Source organism: Hyla sarda, chromosome 5 (assembly GCF_029499605.1).
Source record: "Hyla sarda isolate aHylSar1 chromosome 5, aHylSar1.hap1, whole genome shotgun sequence".
Classification (NCBI taxonomy): Eukaryota; Metazoa; Chordata; class Amphibia; order Anura; family Hylidae; genus Hyla; species Hyla sarda.
The window spans coordinates 39,309,426-39,324,769 of record NC_079193.1 but is presented as its reverse complement, the minus strand read 5'-3'; the positions used below and the strand labels follow the sequence as shown (position 1 = coordinate 39,324,769).

Below are 15,344 nucleotides of genomic sequence, written 5' to 3'. Positions count from 1 at the left end.
AAGACGGGATGTGAGGTCAGGATATGAGGACGGGATATGAGGTCGGGATATGAGGTCGGGATGTGAGGTCGGGATGTGAGGTCGGGATATGAGGTCGGGATATAAGGACGAGATATAAGGATGGGATATGAGGACGGGATATGAGGTTGGGATATAAGGACCGGATATGAGGATGGGATATAAGGACAGGATATGAGGACGGGATATAAGGACAGGATATGAGGATGGGATATAAGGACGGGATATAAGGACAGGATATAAGGATGGGATAGGAGGATGGGCTATGAGGATGGGATATGAGGACAGGATATAAGGATGGAATAGGAGGATGGGATATGAAGACGGGATGTGAGGTTCAGGATATAAGGACGGGATATGAGGTCAGAATATTGGGTCAGGAGGACATGATATGAGGATGGGATATGGGGACGGTATATGGTTACAAGACATGAGGATAATACTTTTTCTTTTCTCTCACAAGGTTTAGGTAAGAAGATCAGGCAACGCCGGGTACTCTTCCTTGTCACCTATACAGCATGCACATATATAGCATCACACGCACAACACGTACAACCTAAGCAACATCATCCCAGCTCTGGAATTAATTTTCCGTGCAAACGACAAAGTTTATAATTTCAGTAAAGTGAACAATAAATGCTAATCCCATAAAACCTATATTTCACTGTACAAAGAATATTAGTTCTGTGAATTCACTTTCCCTTCAGCTGGAGGATCTCCTGCGTTTTTGTACGGAACAGCGTTTACTAACCAGTGGACCTCCAGCTGTTGCAAAACTACAACTCCCAGCATGCCCGGACAGCCGAAGGCTGTCCGGGCATGCTGGGAGTTGTAGTTTTGCAACTGCTGGTATGGAGGAATACAGTGTACATCTCTGCATGCCGATACCCGTTAGTCTTTTTTTTTTTTTGTGCCGGGAATACCTACAGTATCATATGATGGAATTCTCTTAAAGGGACCCCGAGCAAAGGGTTAAGTTTTACCAGATTAAGCCGTGCACAGTAAGGAATAACTATAGCGCGGCAGCTCCGACCTCCCCTAAGAATAATCCTGTTACTCACCGTTAATTCGCGTGTGGATCGCATTTTCTTCCTCCATTCTCCTTTTAACAAACAGCTGATGGCTTTTTTTTTTTTTTTTCAACAAAACTTTAAAAACAGAAAGAGATTACGGGGGAAAAAAAATAAAAAACAACAAAAACAAACAGCATTCCAGCCCCCGGTCTAACCACACTCCCTGGGAAGAAGAAGACGACGACGGTCTCTGACAAGCTCCAATACAATCTGCCTTGGCTGCAGCTCCTGCTGCTGGTATAGTCCCAAGGAGGCGCAACGCCAGGGCCCCAACAGGTGACGGGCTTCTCTGCCCACTACTCCACATATAGCCACGACGACTGCCGCGTTATGAATGGAATCACTTCACTGGAGGGCAGGACGGGACGGCAGGGAAATCCAAAAAAGAGAGATGTCATATTTTTTTTTTTTTTATAAATTATTTGCAACTTTTTTTCATACCTTTTTTTAAGCTTTTTTTTTATGCCACTTTTAATTGGGCAAAAATGTATTAAATTGTTTTAAAAAATAATTTTATAAAATTTACATATATATATATATATTTTTTTTTTATTTTTTTATTTTTTTTATTTATTTATGCACTTTTTTGTGACGTGTGGTTTGTACGCCACCTATTGAATGGTGTGGAGTTGTGCAACAAAAATAAATAATAAAAATAAATAAACTTTTTTTTTTAAATAATAAATGTAGCTAAAAACTCTCTTCGCCGAAGCTACACCCAAATTTATTAGGTTTGTGCAAATATTTTCCTACGTTTTTTTTGTTTGTTTTTTTTAACCAGAAAACTGGTATCCAAGCCTTGTATCCAAGCTAATGTTTTTTCAAATCAGCTAGTGCCAGAAAGTTATACAGATTTGTAAATGACTTCTATTTAAAAATCCTAATCCTTCCAGTACTTATCAGCTGCTGTATGCTCCGGAGGAAGTTGTGTGGTTCTTCGCAGTCTGCTGACACCTCTGTCCGTGTCAGGAACTGTCAAGAGCGGGAGAGGTTTGCTATGGGGATTTGCTCCTCCTCTGGGCATTTTCTGATACGGACGTGGACTTCTATGTCAAAGTCTTAAAGGGGTACTCCGCTGCTCAGCGTTTGAGACAAACTGTTCCGAAAGCTGGAGATGGCGCCGGGAGCTCTTGACGTCATAGTCACGCCCCCTCCCATAGAATTGCATTGAGGGGGCGGGGTGTGATGTAATGAGGTGACGGGACTATGACATCACGAGCTCCCGGCGCCGTCTCCAGCATTCGGAACAGTTTGTTCCAAATGCTGAGAAGCGGAGTACCCCTTTATCCAGGTTTAGAGAAACAGAGATGATTTCTTAAAAAATAAAACAGTGCCACACCTGTTCTCAGGTTGTTTGTGGTATTGCAGCTCAGTTCCAATAAAGTGAAAGGAGAAAAGTTATAATACTGCACACAACCTGATCTCCCCACTTCTTGTATTTTCTATGGAAGCAGCAGAGATACCAGAGTACAGCACTTGTGTATCTCTGGAGCTCCAGTAGAGAATGCATGCAGCAGTGCCGACCCCACTCTCCAAGCTGAGAGATTCGGAGCCCGGTTCTTAATATAGTGGGGGGTCCCAGAGGTTGGACTCCCTGTGATTAGACACTTAGGGGATATGTTTTAAAATGCTGGAGTACCCCTTTAATAAATTCTTCCATTATTTTGTATTAACTTGTGTACATTTAGCGAAAGGCATGTGCCGCACAGCAAACACGGGCGGAGCTTTACATAATATCAGGGCATGATAATGCTGCACTTAGTAAATCTCCCCCAATATTTTCAATCACCACCTAGTGGTAGAAATATGTAGCGCAATCATTTAATTTTGTTTCCTACAATTCGATAATGACATAAGCTCTGGGATTTGTTAGTATAACGCAGTGTTTTCCAACCAGGTTGCCCCCAGCTGTTGCAAAACTGCAACTCCCAGCATGCCTGGACAGCCGCTGGCTGTCCGGGCATGCTGGGAGTTGTAGTTTTGCAACAGCTGGAGGCACCCTGGTTGGGAAGCACTGGTTTAATGTGGTGTCCCGGTACCGTATTGCATACCGTACCTTGTACGGTGGTCCCCAAAGCAAGAGTTACTACGTTCAGGTAGGGTCCAGCTAAATCCCCGCTAAAGCTAGCGTGACTGCTGGACCTCAACTAAATTCCCTAAATCCAGCAGAATAGCGCATATCAGTCTACGGACTCTAAAACGCTTAAGGTCCCAACCACTGTCAATATCTAAGAGACTTTGCTTGTACAGAGACTGTTCCGGTTATAAAGCTTGCATAAAATCTTCAGTAAAGTTCCGACTGTTTTCAGCAAACTCCGGTTGTGGACATTCCATTATTTCATACCTCCCTATCGCTTTTGGGGAGAGTGGCGGTAGGACAAGCATTGCAAAGGAGCCCTCACCCTGGCGTCACGAGTAGAAAGGGTTAAACAGACCCCATTGAAGTACCGCACAGCTACATTACATATACCCTATACCCCCAGACTATCACATTAACATGTCACAACATACAGAATACATCGGCCAGTGATAGATGAGAACTTTGTCTGTTATTTTCATGCTAATTGATATTTCCCATTTTGGATGTTGACCAAAGCAACTGATACAATGATGAGTAAATAAATAAATCAGGAAGTCCGCCCTAATGTATCGTCAGGCCTGGTGTTATCCCTCTAGGTGAAATCTAATTTTGCTGCCTATTCTCCCCGCCCATTGGCTCCACCTTGCTGCAGTCAAAGCGGCGCCCCCATCAGGAGTGCGCTCTAGGCGGCTGCCTATTATGCCTATAAGCAGAGCCGGCCCTGTGTATCATGGACTACAAAAAAAACTGTGTAAATCTCCTCTTAGCAGTGAGTACAGCTCCATATAAAACATTCTCCTGCATTTAGAATGATCAGCAAGAAGCGGCCGAATGCCGATGATATTAACTTTGTTATAAATTATATTTCAGAAATAATAGAATGTATTAATGGAGAATAAGCTAAAGAATACCGGCGGTTATTAACCAAGATCTATTCAAAGGAAAACAGCAGTAATTTCACATATTAGTCCTTTCATTCGAGTTTCAGCAGTTGGCCGGCCTCCCAGAAAGAGGAAACACGGACACAAAGAATTTATAGAAAGGAGGTCAGGTCACGGATAACACATCAGGCGTCTGTTACCTGCGATCGCTCTGTGATGACTGACACACTTTCCGAAGGTTTTGGTCTGAATAAGTCTTGGGCACGATATTTTACCTTAGAATATTCTTATATCTACGTTATTTAAACTGGTTATTGAGCCCTTGGCTTCATGGGTGGGAGGTACAGAAGAAAATATGGTGCCTATCAATAATATGGACCATAACTCTCCATACTCCTTTATTGCACTCTCTTCAAGGGGAATCCTTACTCCATAATTGGAGTCCAGACAACCAGACTGACGATTCTTTTGGCTGGGTCTTCCATCTGGCCTGGTCTGGTTGGTGATTTAACCAAAAGCAATCCTTTCTAAGGGATACCAACCTGCTGTTGTGTTCCTTGGGTTGGTGGATGCCAGGATGCAATGTTGGTTCTCCCTGAGCTTCGTCAAGAGGAGGACATTGATCCTGGATCCGCTTCTCACCAAAATGAAGATAATGCTTAGTGCTTACACTTTTGTATTCTGTTTGTCCAAAAGGATTTGGTCAGGGTGTGTTAGCCCTTCTGGGTGTTCCTCCTGATGGTCTAGGGTTCCCCTGTCGGTCTAGGGTGTGTGTGTGGCCATCAGGTTCCTCTCCCCCTGCAGTCCTTGGGTATTCCAGCTTTAGGGTACGTTCACACGCTATTTGTTTTTGCGGGTTTTCCGCTGCGTATTTGAAAGGGGACGGGCTCTTCTCGGCTGTCTGCAACAGATTTTCCATGGAGGAGTTTACTACCTAAATTGTGCAACACTTAGGCTGGGTTCGCACTGCAGAATTTCTGGGTTTAATTTCCGCAGGAGATCCCACAGGTGGCGCTAGTATTGCTGCCCCCATAGATGTCAATGCATTTCTGGGTGGATCTTTTGGGAGATCTGCTCAGAAATGCATTGCCATCTATGGGGACGGCAATGCAGTCCACGCTGTCCTAGTGCTGCTGGCTCGATCTCTGGCAGAAATTCTGCCCAGAGATTCCGCAGTGTGAACCCAACCTTAGGGTCTAATCACACAGTGGCATTTCCATTTGCGGAATTTCAGAAGTGTGAATGGGAGTGCGGAATCCCATAGAAGTCTATGGGCTTTAATTTGAGGCGGAATTCAGCAAGCGGAAATTCTTCCGTGTGAATAGACCCTTAGGCTGGGTTCACACTGCGGAATCTCCGGGCAGAATTTCTGCCGGAGATCGATGCTGCCGGCACTACGACCATGCGGTCTGCATTGCCGTCCCCATAGTTGGCAATGCATTTCTAAGCAGATCTCTCAAAACATCCACCCAGAAATGCATTGCCATCAATGGGGATGGCAATGCAGTCCGTGCGGTCCTAGTGCCGCCGGCTCGATCTCCGGCAGAAATTCTGCCCAGAGATTCCGCAGTGTGAACCCAGCCTTTCAGTTCTCCCTCAGGTCCTCCTCTTCCCTTTACCAGGTCTATCTAGTCTAGCTTTCATCAAGATTAAGGCTAGGTTCACACTGTGGAATTTCTGGACAGAATTTCTGCCAGATATCGAGCCGGCGGCACTAGGACCGCGCAAACTACATTGTCGTTGCCATAGATGGCAATGCATTTCTGAGCAGATCTCCCAAAAGATCCACCCAGAAATGCATTGCAGTCTATGGGGGCGGCAATGCAGTCTGCTCGGTCCTAGTGCCGCTGGCTCGATCTCCGGCAGAAATTCTGCCCAGAAATTCTGCAGTGTGAACCCAGCCTAAGGTGCCAAGGCAACATGCTGGACTTATACGAAACCGAAGTCTTTTCTCTACTTCATTTCTAGCAATAAATTGCTGACTATCAGGAATGCTGGGAACCAGTCATGGTGACATCAGCAAGAGGTAGATACTAGTTTCTTCTACGTTTACTATTTTCTTTACAGAACAGTAGGACCATTGACCGGTAATATAATGTGTGTCATCTATGGATTAGACTGATATTGCAGGAATCTTGTATTTCAGGACAGGTTATAGTCTTAAGAATGTGAAATTAAACACAAATAGTGTTCGCTTTGTTTAGGTTCAGATATGAAAAGTTCCCAGCGTTTTCTCAGTTACTTTACTGTTTTCACGCCTTTATAGTGTATTCTACATTCTTAAAACTCTTAAAGTAAACAAGTCAGAGATACATGATTGTAAATGCCTATAGAGAATTGCCATAAGATCACTACTGTGGCTCCAATACAAGAGAGATGCAGCAGAATTTAACACATCAACACATAAGCAATTCCACACATATGGACATAGAGATGGGTTGACGGGTTTTGGCAAACATAGCCTTATTCATAAACCCATAAACTTTTTTTGGCAAACATGAATAAGACCAGGTTTGCCAAAACCCGTCAACCCATCTCTACGTCCATGTGTGTAGAATTTCCTGGGTTTTCATTCTACAATAAAGAAGTACAATTTTGGTCCTGCCTCTCTCTGGTATTGGATCATTGTGGGCCCTTTCTCCGGGTCGACCCTGCAGACCTCAGCATGAGAACAGGTGAGACTTTGTTAGCTATTTCTTGCTACTATCTGATTAGAAGGTCTAGCTTAGCTGTAAAGGGGTTGTGACTTCATGGGAGAGGGATTTGAAGTAAAGGAGTACTCTGGCCAAAAAATTTACATATCCCCTTAGTAGCCGATCGTGGGGTCTGACTGCTGGGGCCCCCCCATGATTACCGGGACAGGATAGGCATAAATGAGCGAAGAAAAGGACCTCCTGCTCCAGGCGTTCTTTTCTTCTCTCGTTTATGCCTATTCTACCAGGACAGTAAGTTCTGATTCCTGCGACCTTCTGACATAGCAGCAGCAGACTCCACATCGGAGTACCCCTTTTTTCAGGGTGACACGCCTGTTTTTATTATCTGCACGGTAAGCTGCCACCTAAGGCTGGGCTCACACCTCGTTTTTGCAATACATTTCCTTCCTGTATCAGGTATTTGATATAAAAACGGATTCCTCAAAACCGGACTAAACTGTATCAAAACGTGTGCACAAATTTGTATCTGTATACGGTGGTCCCTCAAGTTACAATATTAATTGGTTCTGGGACGACCATTGTATGTTGAAACCATTGTATGTTGAGACCATAACTCTATGGAAACCTGGTAATTGGTTCTGAAGCCACCAAAATGTCATCCAAAAATAGGAAAAAGTGAGGATTAAAGAAAAATAAGTAGATAACTAATAGAGATAAAGCAAATCCTTACATATAAAAGTAAGAAAGATCTGCTGGGAGCTGTAAATCACTGTCTATTTCAGTGTTTCCCAACCAGGGTGCCTACAGCTGTTGCAAAACTACAACTCCCAGCATGCCCGGACAGCCAACGGCTGTCCGGGCATGCTGGGAGTTGTAGTTTTGCAACAGCTGTAGGCACCCTGGTTGGGAAACACTGAAATATGCGGGGAGTTGTAGTTTTGCAACAGCTGGAGGCACCCTGGTTGGGAAACACTGAAATATGCTGGGAGTTGTAGCTTTGCAACAGCTGGAGGCACCCTGGTTGGGAAACAATGGTTTTTGTAGAGGACAGGAGCTTCTTTACAGTACACACAGAAGGAGATTTATCAAAACCTGTCCAGAGGAAAAGTTGCTGAGTTGCCCCTAGCAACCAATCAGATCGCTTCTTTCATTTTTAACAAGGCCTCTGCAAAATGAAAGAAGAGATCTGATTGGTTGCTATGGGCAACTGTGCAACTTTTCCTTTGCACAGGTTTTGATAAATCTCCCCTACAGTGTCCCAAATGGAGCCGCCCTTACTTGGTGTCCAAAGGATCAGCTAACCCTGGCACAGGTAAGGAGTACAGAACATGTAATACCTCCCTGAACTGTAGGGGGCGCTACCAGACAGCCAGTCAGTGCATACACTTCAGTAATAGAGGTGATTTACCAGTAAAATGCCCATTCTGATTGGTCAGTTCTCCCAGTTGTGACACGTCTCACAGATCTGGACTGTCCGTAACATTGTATGGTGAGTGAGTCTGGTTTCAAGTTACAATGGTCCAGAAAAAAACATTGTATGTTGAAACTATTGTATGTTGAGGCCATTGTAAGTTGAGGGATCACTGTACGGTTTGAAAAATGATGTCCGGTTGCATCCGTTTTTTTAAGAAAAAAAGGTATACGCTTTTAACTTTTCACTCCATTATGAATAAAGTTTTACTTGTTTGATTGAAATTCCAAAAAAAAAAAACTGTGCAAAGCCAAAAAAACGTATGGTGAAAACCGGATGGAACAGTACGCACATACAGTTCTGTACGGTTCCCATTGACTCCCATGTTAAAAAAAATATATATATACGTATACGGTTTAATACAGTTTTTCACCCGGACCAAAAACCGTTGTAGGCCACGGTATTCTGTCTGGGGAAAAAAAAAAGTAAAAAAAAGGATGGTTTGAAAAACGGAGACAACGGTATACATTATGGTGCATACGGTTTTGAATGGGAAGTCTATGGGCACGGTTTTCTGTATGTTTTTTTTTTTTTTATGAAACCGTATAGTAAAATTGTGGTGTGAACCCACCCTAATAGGGTTTTTTTGTCCCCGAAGACAAAACTTTATTTAATATATCAAAGGTAATACACAAGCGCCGTACGCGGTCTGTCTTTTTTCCCCTCTACTTTACTACAGGGACAGGATAGGGGATAAGTAAATTTTTTGCCTGTGGATAGAGGATAAGTTATTTTTTGCCAGAGATCTCCTTTAAAGGGGTACTCCGGTGTAAAACATTTATTTATTTATTTTTTTTATTTTTTATTTTTTTTATCAACTGTTGCCAGAAAGTTAAACAGATTTGTAAATTCTTTCTATATAAAAATCTTAATCCTTCCAGTACTTATCAGCGGCTGTATGCTCCAAAGGAAGTTCTTTTCTTTTTTTTTCATTTCTTTTCTGTCTGACCACAGTGCTCTCTGCTGACACCTCTGTTCATGTCAGGAACTGTCCAGAACAGGAGCAAATCCCCATAGCAAACCTATCCGGCTGTGGACAGTTCCTGACATGGACAGAGGTGACAGTAGAGAGCACTGTGGTCAGACAGAAAAGAACTACACAACTTCCTCCAGAGCATACTGCAGCTGATAAGTACTGAAGGGATTAAGGTTTTTAAATAATTTAAATAAAATATCAAATACAATAACTTTCTGGTACCAGTTGATTTAAAAAAAAAATAAATAAATAAATAAATATTTTCCACCTTAAATATGGAAGCGTGCCCCAAAATTCGAGCCAAAAAATATTCCGGCACTAATTAAGTCAACTAATGCACCAAATTATTCAATGACATGGACAACTCTGATAAATAGTGCATTCTTAGATTGGCTAGTCCAGGGTTTTCCAACCAGGGTGCCTCCAGCTGTTGCAAAACTACAACTCCCAGCATGCCCAGACAGCCGATGGCTGTCTGGGCATGCTGGGAGTTGTAGTTTTGCAACAGCTGGAGGCACCCTGGTTGGAAAACCCTGAATTAAACCATTTTTTTTTTTTTTGTCATTCTACCCTAATTTCCCCTATAAAGGCAATATTTTAGGATTTATGGGCCGTGACCAGTATTTCCCTTCTCTTTAGCTACTTATTATAATCTTCCTGATAACCTATTGTCCATTCATTTATAGTAAAACATTAGTCACCCAGATGAAACAAGACGACCGAGCAGAGAGACTGATGAATGGCATGAGGTATGCGCACGTAGGCCATGATGGATTCCATTTTGTCCATACTCAAGTGATCAAAGGTAACATATTCCTTTGAATTAGAAATGAACAAAGTTGGAGTTAATGAGAGTGAAGGCTGCGATAAGGAATACTTTATGGATCCCCTGATCCTACATAGTCCAAAGACTTCTGAATGAGGAATCTAAGGAGGATCAAGATCCCTATTTTTAGTACTGAGTAATGAGATAGGAGCTCTTGGAATGACCGGCCATATATATCTTAACAAAATAATGACACCTAATGATGGCACCTAACTTAAAGGGGTACTCCCGTGGAAAACGTTTATTTATTTTTTTAAATCAACTGGTGCCAGAAAGTTAAACAGATTTGTAAATCACTTCTATTAAAAAAAAAAAATCTTAATCCTTCCAGTACTTTTTAGGGGCTGTATACTAAAGAGAAATCCAAAAAAAAGAAATGCATTTCCTCTGATGTCATGACCACAGTGCTCTCTGCTGACCTCTGCTGTCCATTTTAGGAACTGTCCAGAGCAGCATATGTTTGCTATGGGAATTTTCTCCTGCTCTGGACAGTTCCTAAAATGGACAGCGGAGGTCGGCAGAGAGCACTGTGGTCGTGACATCAGAGGAAATGCATTTCTTTTTTGGATTTCTCTTTAGTATACAGCCCCTAAAAAGTACTGGAAGGATTAAGATTTTTTTAATAGAAGTGATTTACAAATCTGTTTAACTTTCTGGCACCAGTTGATTTAAAAAAAAAAAAAAAAGTTTTCCACGGGAGTACCCCTTTAAAGGGGTACTCAGGTGGAAAACAATTTTTTTTTACATACAAATTTGTAAATGACTTCTATTTAAAAATCTTAATCCTTCCAGTACTTATCAGCTGCTGTGTGCTCCGCAGGAAGTTCTTTTCTTTTTGAATTTATTTTCTGTCTGACCACAGTGCTCTCTGCTGACACCTCATATGTGACGCTACATGTGACACTACCCTATAGCTATACAACAATAATAATTATTTCCTTTATATAGCACACACGCACTCCACAGTGCTGTTCACTTAAATTGTTCCCTATACCCATTAGGGCTCACAATTCAGTACAAACTCTTTACAGATATTGGGGTTCATGATGGTTTTTTTGCAGCGATATTTAGGCGCACGTCATGTGTGCCAAAATTTGCGCCTCCAACGAAACTTAATACCCGACCATCACTTCATTTAAAAAAAAAAAAAAATGAAAATGGGGTGTATCTTCCCAGGGAAAGGGGCGTGGCCCTGACAAAGGGGTGTGGCCCTGACAAAAGGGGTGTGGTCCTGACATATTTACTAAGGTTTCCACATAAAATGTGGTGGATTTCAACTCTGGAAAATCCGATAGTTTAGAACTGCTGTAAAAAAAAGCTAAAAATTAGTTAAAGGGGTAGTCCAGCCCTAAGACATCTTATCCCCTATCTAAAGGATAGGGGATAAGATGTCTGACTGTGGGGGGGGGGGTCCCGCTGCTGGGGACCCCCGCAATCTTGCATTCAGCACCCACCTTGGGGAGTTGCATACCGCGCTGACAGCTTAGAATCTGCCGTGTGACCACCACAGGGGCCGGAGTATTGTGACATCACGACTCTGCCCCCTGTGTTACGTCACGCCCGCCCCTGCTATGCAAGTCTATGGCAGGGGGCAGATTCTGAGCTGGCAGCGCGGCGTGCAGCTCCCCAGGGTGGGTGCTGAATGCAAGATTGCGGGGACCCCAGCGGCAGGACCCCCCAGTCAGACATCTTATCCCCTATCCTATGGATAGAGGATAAGATGTCTTAGGGCCGGAGTACCCCTTTAATACCATGGAAAGATATCCCCACACAGAAAACTCCACTCCACTAAATCAACCCCATTCTCCTTGGTGGAGTGTGAACCTAGGGTCCCACTGCTGTAAGGCAGCCATGCTAACCACTGAGCCAGCACTCAGCTTTTCTTTTCCTTTGACAGATATTGACCCCTTGGTGGGGTTTGGACCAATGACTTCAGCTCTGAAAGGCAACAATACTAACCAGGAAGCCAACATGAAGTTTTTCTTGTCTTTGACAGATATTGATATACACTACACCGTACGTTTGTCATCCACATAAGATGGTTGAGGGTCGAATTCTTATTTGGCTATTTCTCCTGATTTCCTTATACAAACACATATACATGGCTCGACCGAAGCACACAAGTGTTCTCAATGGGCAGAAGTAAGAAAACTGCTGCCAGACTCTTTTGGCTGCAGCTAATCCATCTAAGAATATAAGGATGGGGCAGTTGAAATCCAACAAGCCTGGTCATTTTGTGTCCAATCCTGCTGAAATTGGCAGTTTTGGCTGACAATCTACAGTGTGTGCATGTCTATGGCTGCCATTATTCTTACATATAGGAAAAGGCTAGGACCACTAGGACCCAAATGCAATTTATGTAATAAGGCCCCCCATGTACAGGTTATGAATACTAGACCTATGTTGATAGAACGTTGATCCAGGGACTTATTTTGATGCCATTTTGTAGTCGGGAAGAAATTTTTCCTGTGTCATAGGGCAATTGGCATGAACCCAAATTTTTTTTTTTTTGCCTTACTCTGGATCAACATAGTAGAGTTTTGATTAAACTCGATGAACTCTTGTTTTCAACATCCACAAAAGCAACAGAAAAAGGGGAGAGCACTCTTAAGAGCAATATGACCTTCTATAAGCAAAGCGGTCTTCGGCGACCTCTGTCAGTGTCTCCTGCGGGGTGCACATATGACAGTGTGAAGTATACAACGTAAATACAAAAAAAGAGCACTCACCGCAAAGCAGAGACCATCAAGCCTGGAGGTCTGGTGGCGAAGACGGGGTGCCGGGTCTCAGCATCGGCGCTGGCGTGTGGCGCTCCGAGCGCCACACGCCAGCGCCGATGCCGAGACCCGGCACCCCGTCTTCGCCACCGGACCTCCAGGCTTGATGGTCTCTGCTTCGCGGTGAGTGCACGTGTATGTGCTCTTTTTTGTATGAATTCTTGTTTTCATTTTGTCTTTTTTTCAACCTTACAAACTATGTTATTATGTTATTTGGGCTGTGCCATTCTGAATACTGGTGTCTTCTTGTGTTGCAGAGGAGTCCTTGGCCACCTCTGACACTAGAGCATGGGGGCTACTGCTGTCTCCTCCAAAGCTATGCCCCTGGATATAAAGCTCCAATCTAAATTACACTTGTTTTCTTTGTTAGCTCCTGTTACGCTGAGCGCTCCGGGTCCCTGCTCCTCCCCGGAGCGCTCACAGCGTTCTCTTATTCGCAGCGCCCCGGTCAGACCTGCCGACCGGGTGCGCTGCGATAATGCTCCCAGCCGGGATGCGATTCGCGATGCGAGACGCGCCTGCTCGCGATGTGCATCCCGACTCGCTTACCAGACCCGTTCCCCGTCTGTGCTGACCCGGCGCGCGCGGCCCCGCTCCTTAGGGCGTGCGCGCGCCGGGTCCTTGAGATTTAAAGGGCCGGTGCGCCACTGATTGGCGCATGAGGTTTTAATCAGTACTTTAACCTGTGCACTTCCCTACTTATACCTCACTTCCCCTGCATTCCCTCGCCGGATCTTGTTGCCATTGTGCCAGTGAAAGCGTTCCTTGTGTGTTCCTAGCCTGTGTTCCAGACCTCCTGCCGTTGCCCCTGACTACGATCCTTGCTGCCTGCCCTGACCTTCTGCTACGTCCGACCTTGCTCTTGTCTACTCCCTTGTACCGCGCTTATCTCAGCAGCCAGAGAGGTTGAGCCGTTGCCGGTGGATACGACCTGGTTGCTACCGCCGCTGCAAGACCATCCCGCTTTGCGGCTGGCTCTGGTGAATACCAGTAGCAACTTAGAACCGGTCCACCGACACGGTCCACGCCAATCCCTCTCTGGCACAGAGGATCCACCTCCAGCCAGCCGAATCGTGACAGCTCCACAGCAAAACTGGAATATAGGATGCAGTTTATAGAACAAACAAAATTATAATGATTAATGACTCAAAGTGGATTGAACCGAAGGTTATGAAGTATATTCACATATGTATGGGTACACCGTCCTACATACTTTTTCTTCCACAAATCAGAAAAGAAATGAGTATAAGAAATGTCATGTGTGAATTGTAGTCATCTCACCCCCGGCAGGATCAGAGCTGAACATATGGCTCCATAAATAATTCCCAGTTCCTTCTGCTTATTTATATTCTCATGTATGAGTAACATACCGTCCGGCATCTCAATAACATTTCCAGTGACACTTTACGGCTGGATAGCTTTCTACATACACGTGGTGCACACACGGAGGGATCTACCGCCTACAATGTCTTTAAGCCAGGAAACTACAGCTATAAATATGATGTAGCCTTTAACTATCGCATGACTGTCAAGCTTATTTGTAAAGATAAAAAAAAGGAACAGTATGGCGCTCTAGGTGCCATTATTACAGTGATATGAAGCTGAGGTGTATTATGTACTCGGCTAAAAATGCAACAATATTACTTGCACATTTAGGGGGTGCTGGTGGTCATTCAACGGGGTGCAGATGGCTGCCAGAGTCCTCCCATCATTCAGAACCAAGGGCAAGCAGGTCCATTTTATTGTAGGAAGTAGTCCAGTCTATAGCCAGGAATCCACCCAAAGAAAATGGCGCCAATCGGCAATATAATAGACTATATTTAGATTCAGATGACGCGCTTTGAGGGGCACATACTCTCTTCATCAGGTTCTGGATGTTTGATTAGTTATTTAACATGGGTCAATCAAATGTTGGATATGATTTAGAAAAGAAGGCATCTAGAATCGAATGCATTGGGGTCACGAAGCTTTGACGTATGGTCTACTACCATGGGGTGACCCATGTTTATTTTGTCAACCCCTTCTTACATTCCTACTCCAAAAAAGCTGCTACATAGTTTTTTTTCCAGTATTTTTTTCTGGCCCCATTCTTTGAGCAGAATGAATTAGTCCAAACCTACTGTCAAAGTGACAGCTCTTGATGCTGCTGTCTTCAAGTGAATCCTTGACCAGGTTCTTTAAAGGTCAATGTTGCCCTTGATACACAAAAGGGTTGTGGATTAGTCCTGATTGTCTATGTCACCATAACAGTCATAAATGTACATTAACCTGGTATCTTAGTGTGGGTCATCCATGCCAAACTACTTTAGGCTACGTTCAGTTTGTCTTGTGGCCAAAATACTCTTCCTTCATACAATGGGTAACAATGGTGTCCAGTGGATCACATGGATTAACAATAGAGTCGATGGTCCTGTCATGGTATCTGAAATTTGACTGATTTAAGGAAGTCTGTAGTAAAGAAATGGGGGGCTCACCATATATTTACATAATACTGCCGGTGCTACTACTCAGTAAGAGAAACACCTTCAACAGCCAAGAAAAAGAATACTGTATAGAGTGCACACCGCAAAAATAATAATATACTCATA

General features: G+C 43.7%; 1 protein-coding gene across 8 annotated transcripts in view; it reads right to left on the bottom strand.

Annotated features, from left to right (window-relative positions):
- KIAA1217 (KIAA1217 ortholog) overlaps positions 1 to 15,344 on the bottom strand; it is a 692,495-nt gene that overhangs the window by 370,486 nt on the left and 306,665 nt on the right. Inside the window, exon 1 of one of the 8 annotated variants that reach the window (XM_056519294.1) lies at positions 1,080 to 1,487. The exons of the other annotated variants lie outside the window; for them this stretch is intronic. Coding sequence (XP_056375269.1) covers positions 1,080 to 1,116 — 37 coding nt within the window. The 5' untranslated portion in view covers positions 1,117 to 1,487. Of the gene's footprint in view, positions 1 to 1,079; positions 1,488 to 15,344 lie in introns of those variants that run through there. 8 annotated transcript variants of the gene reach the window in all.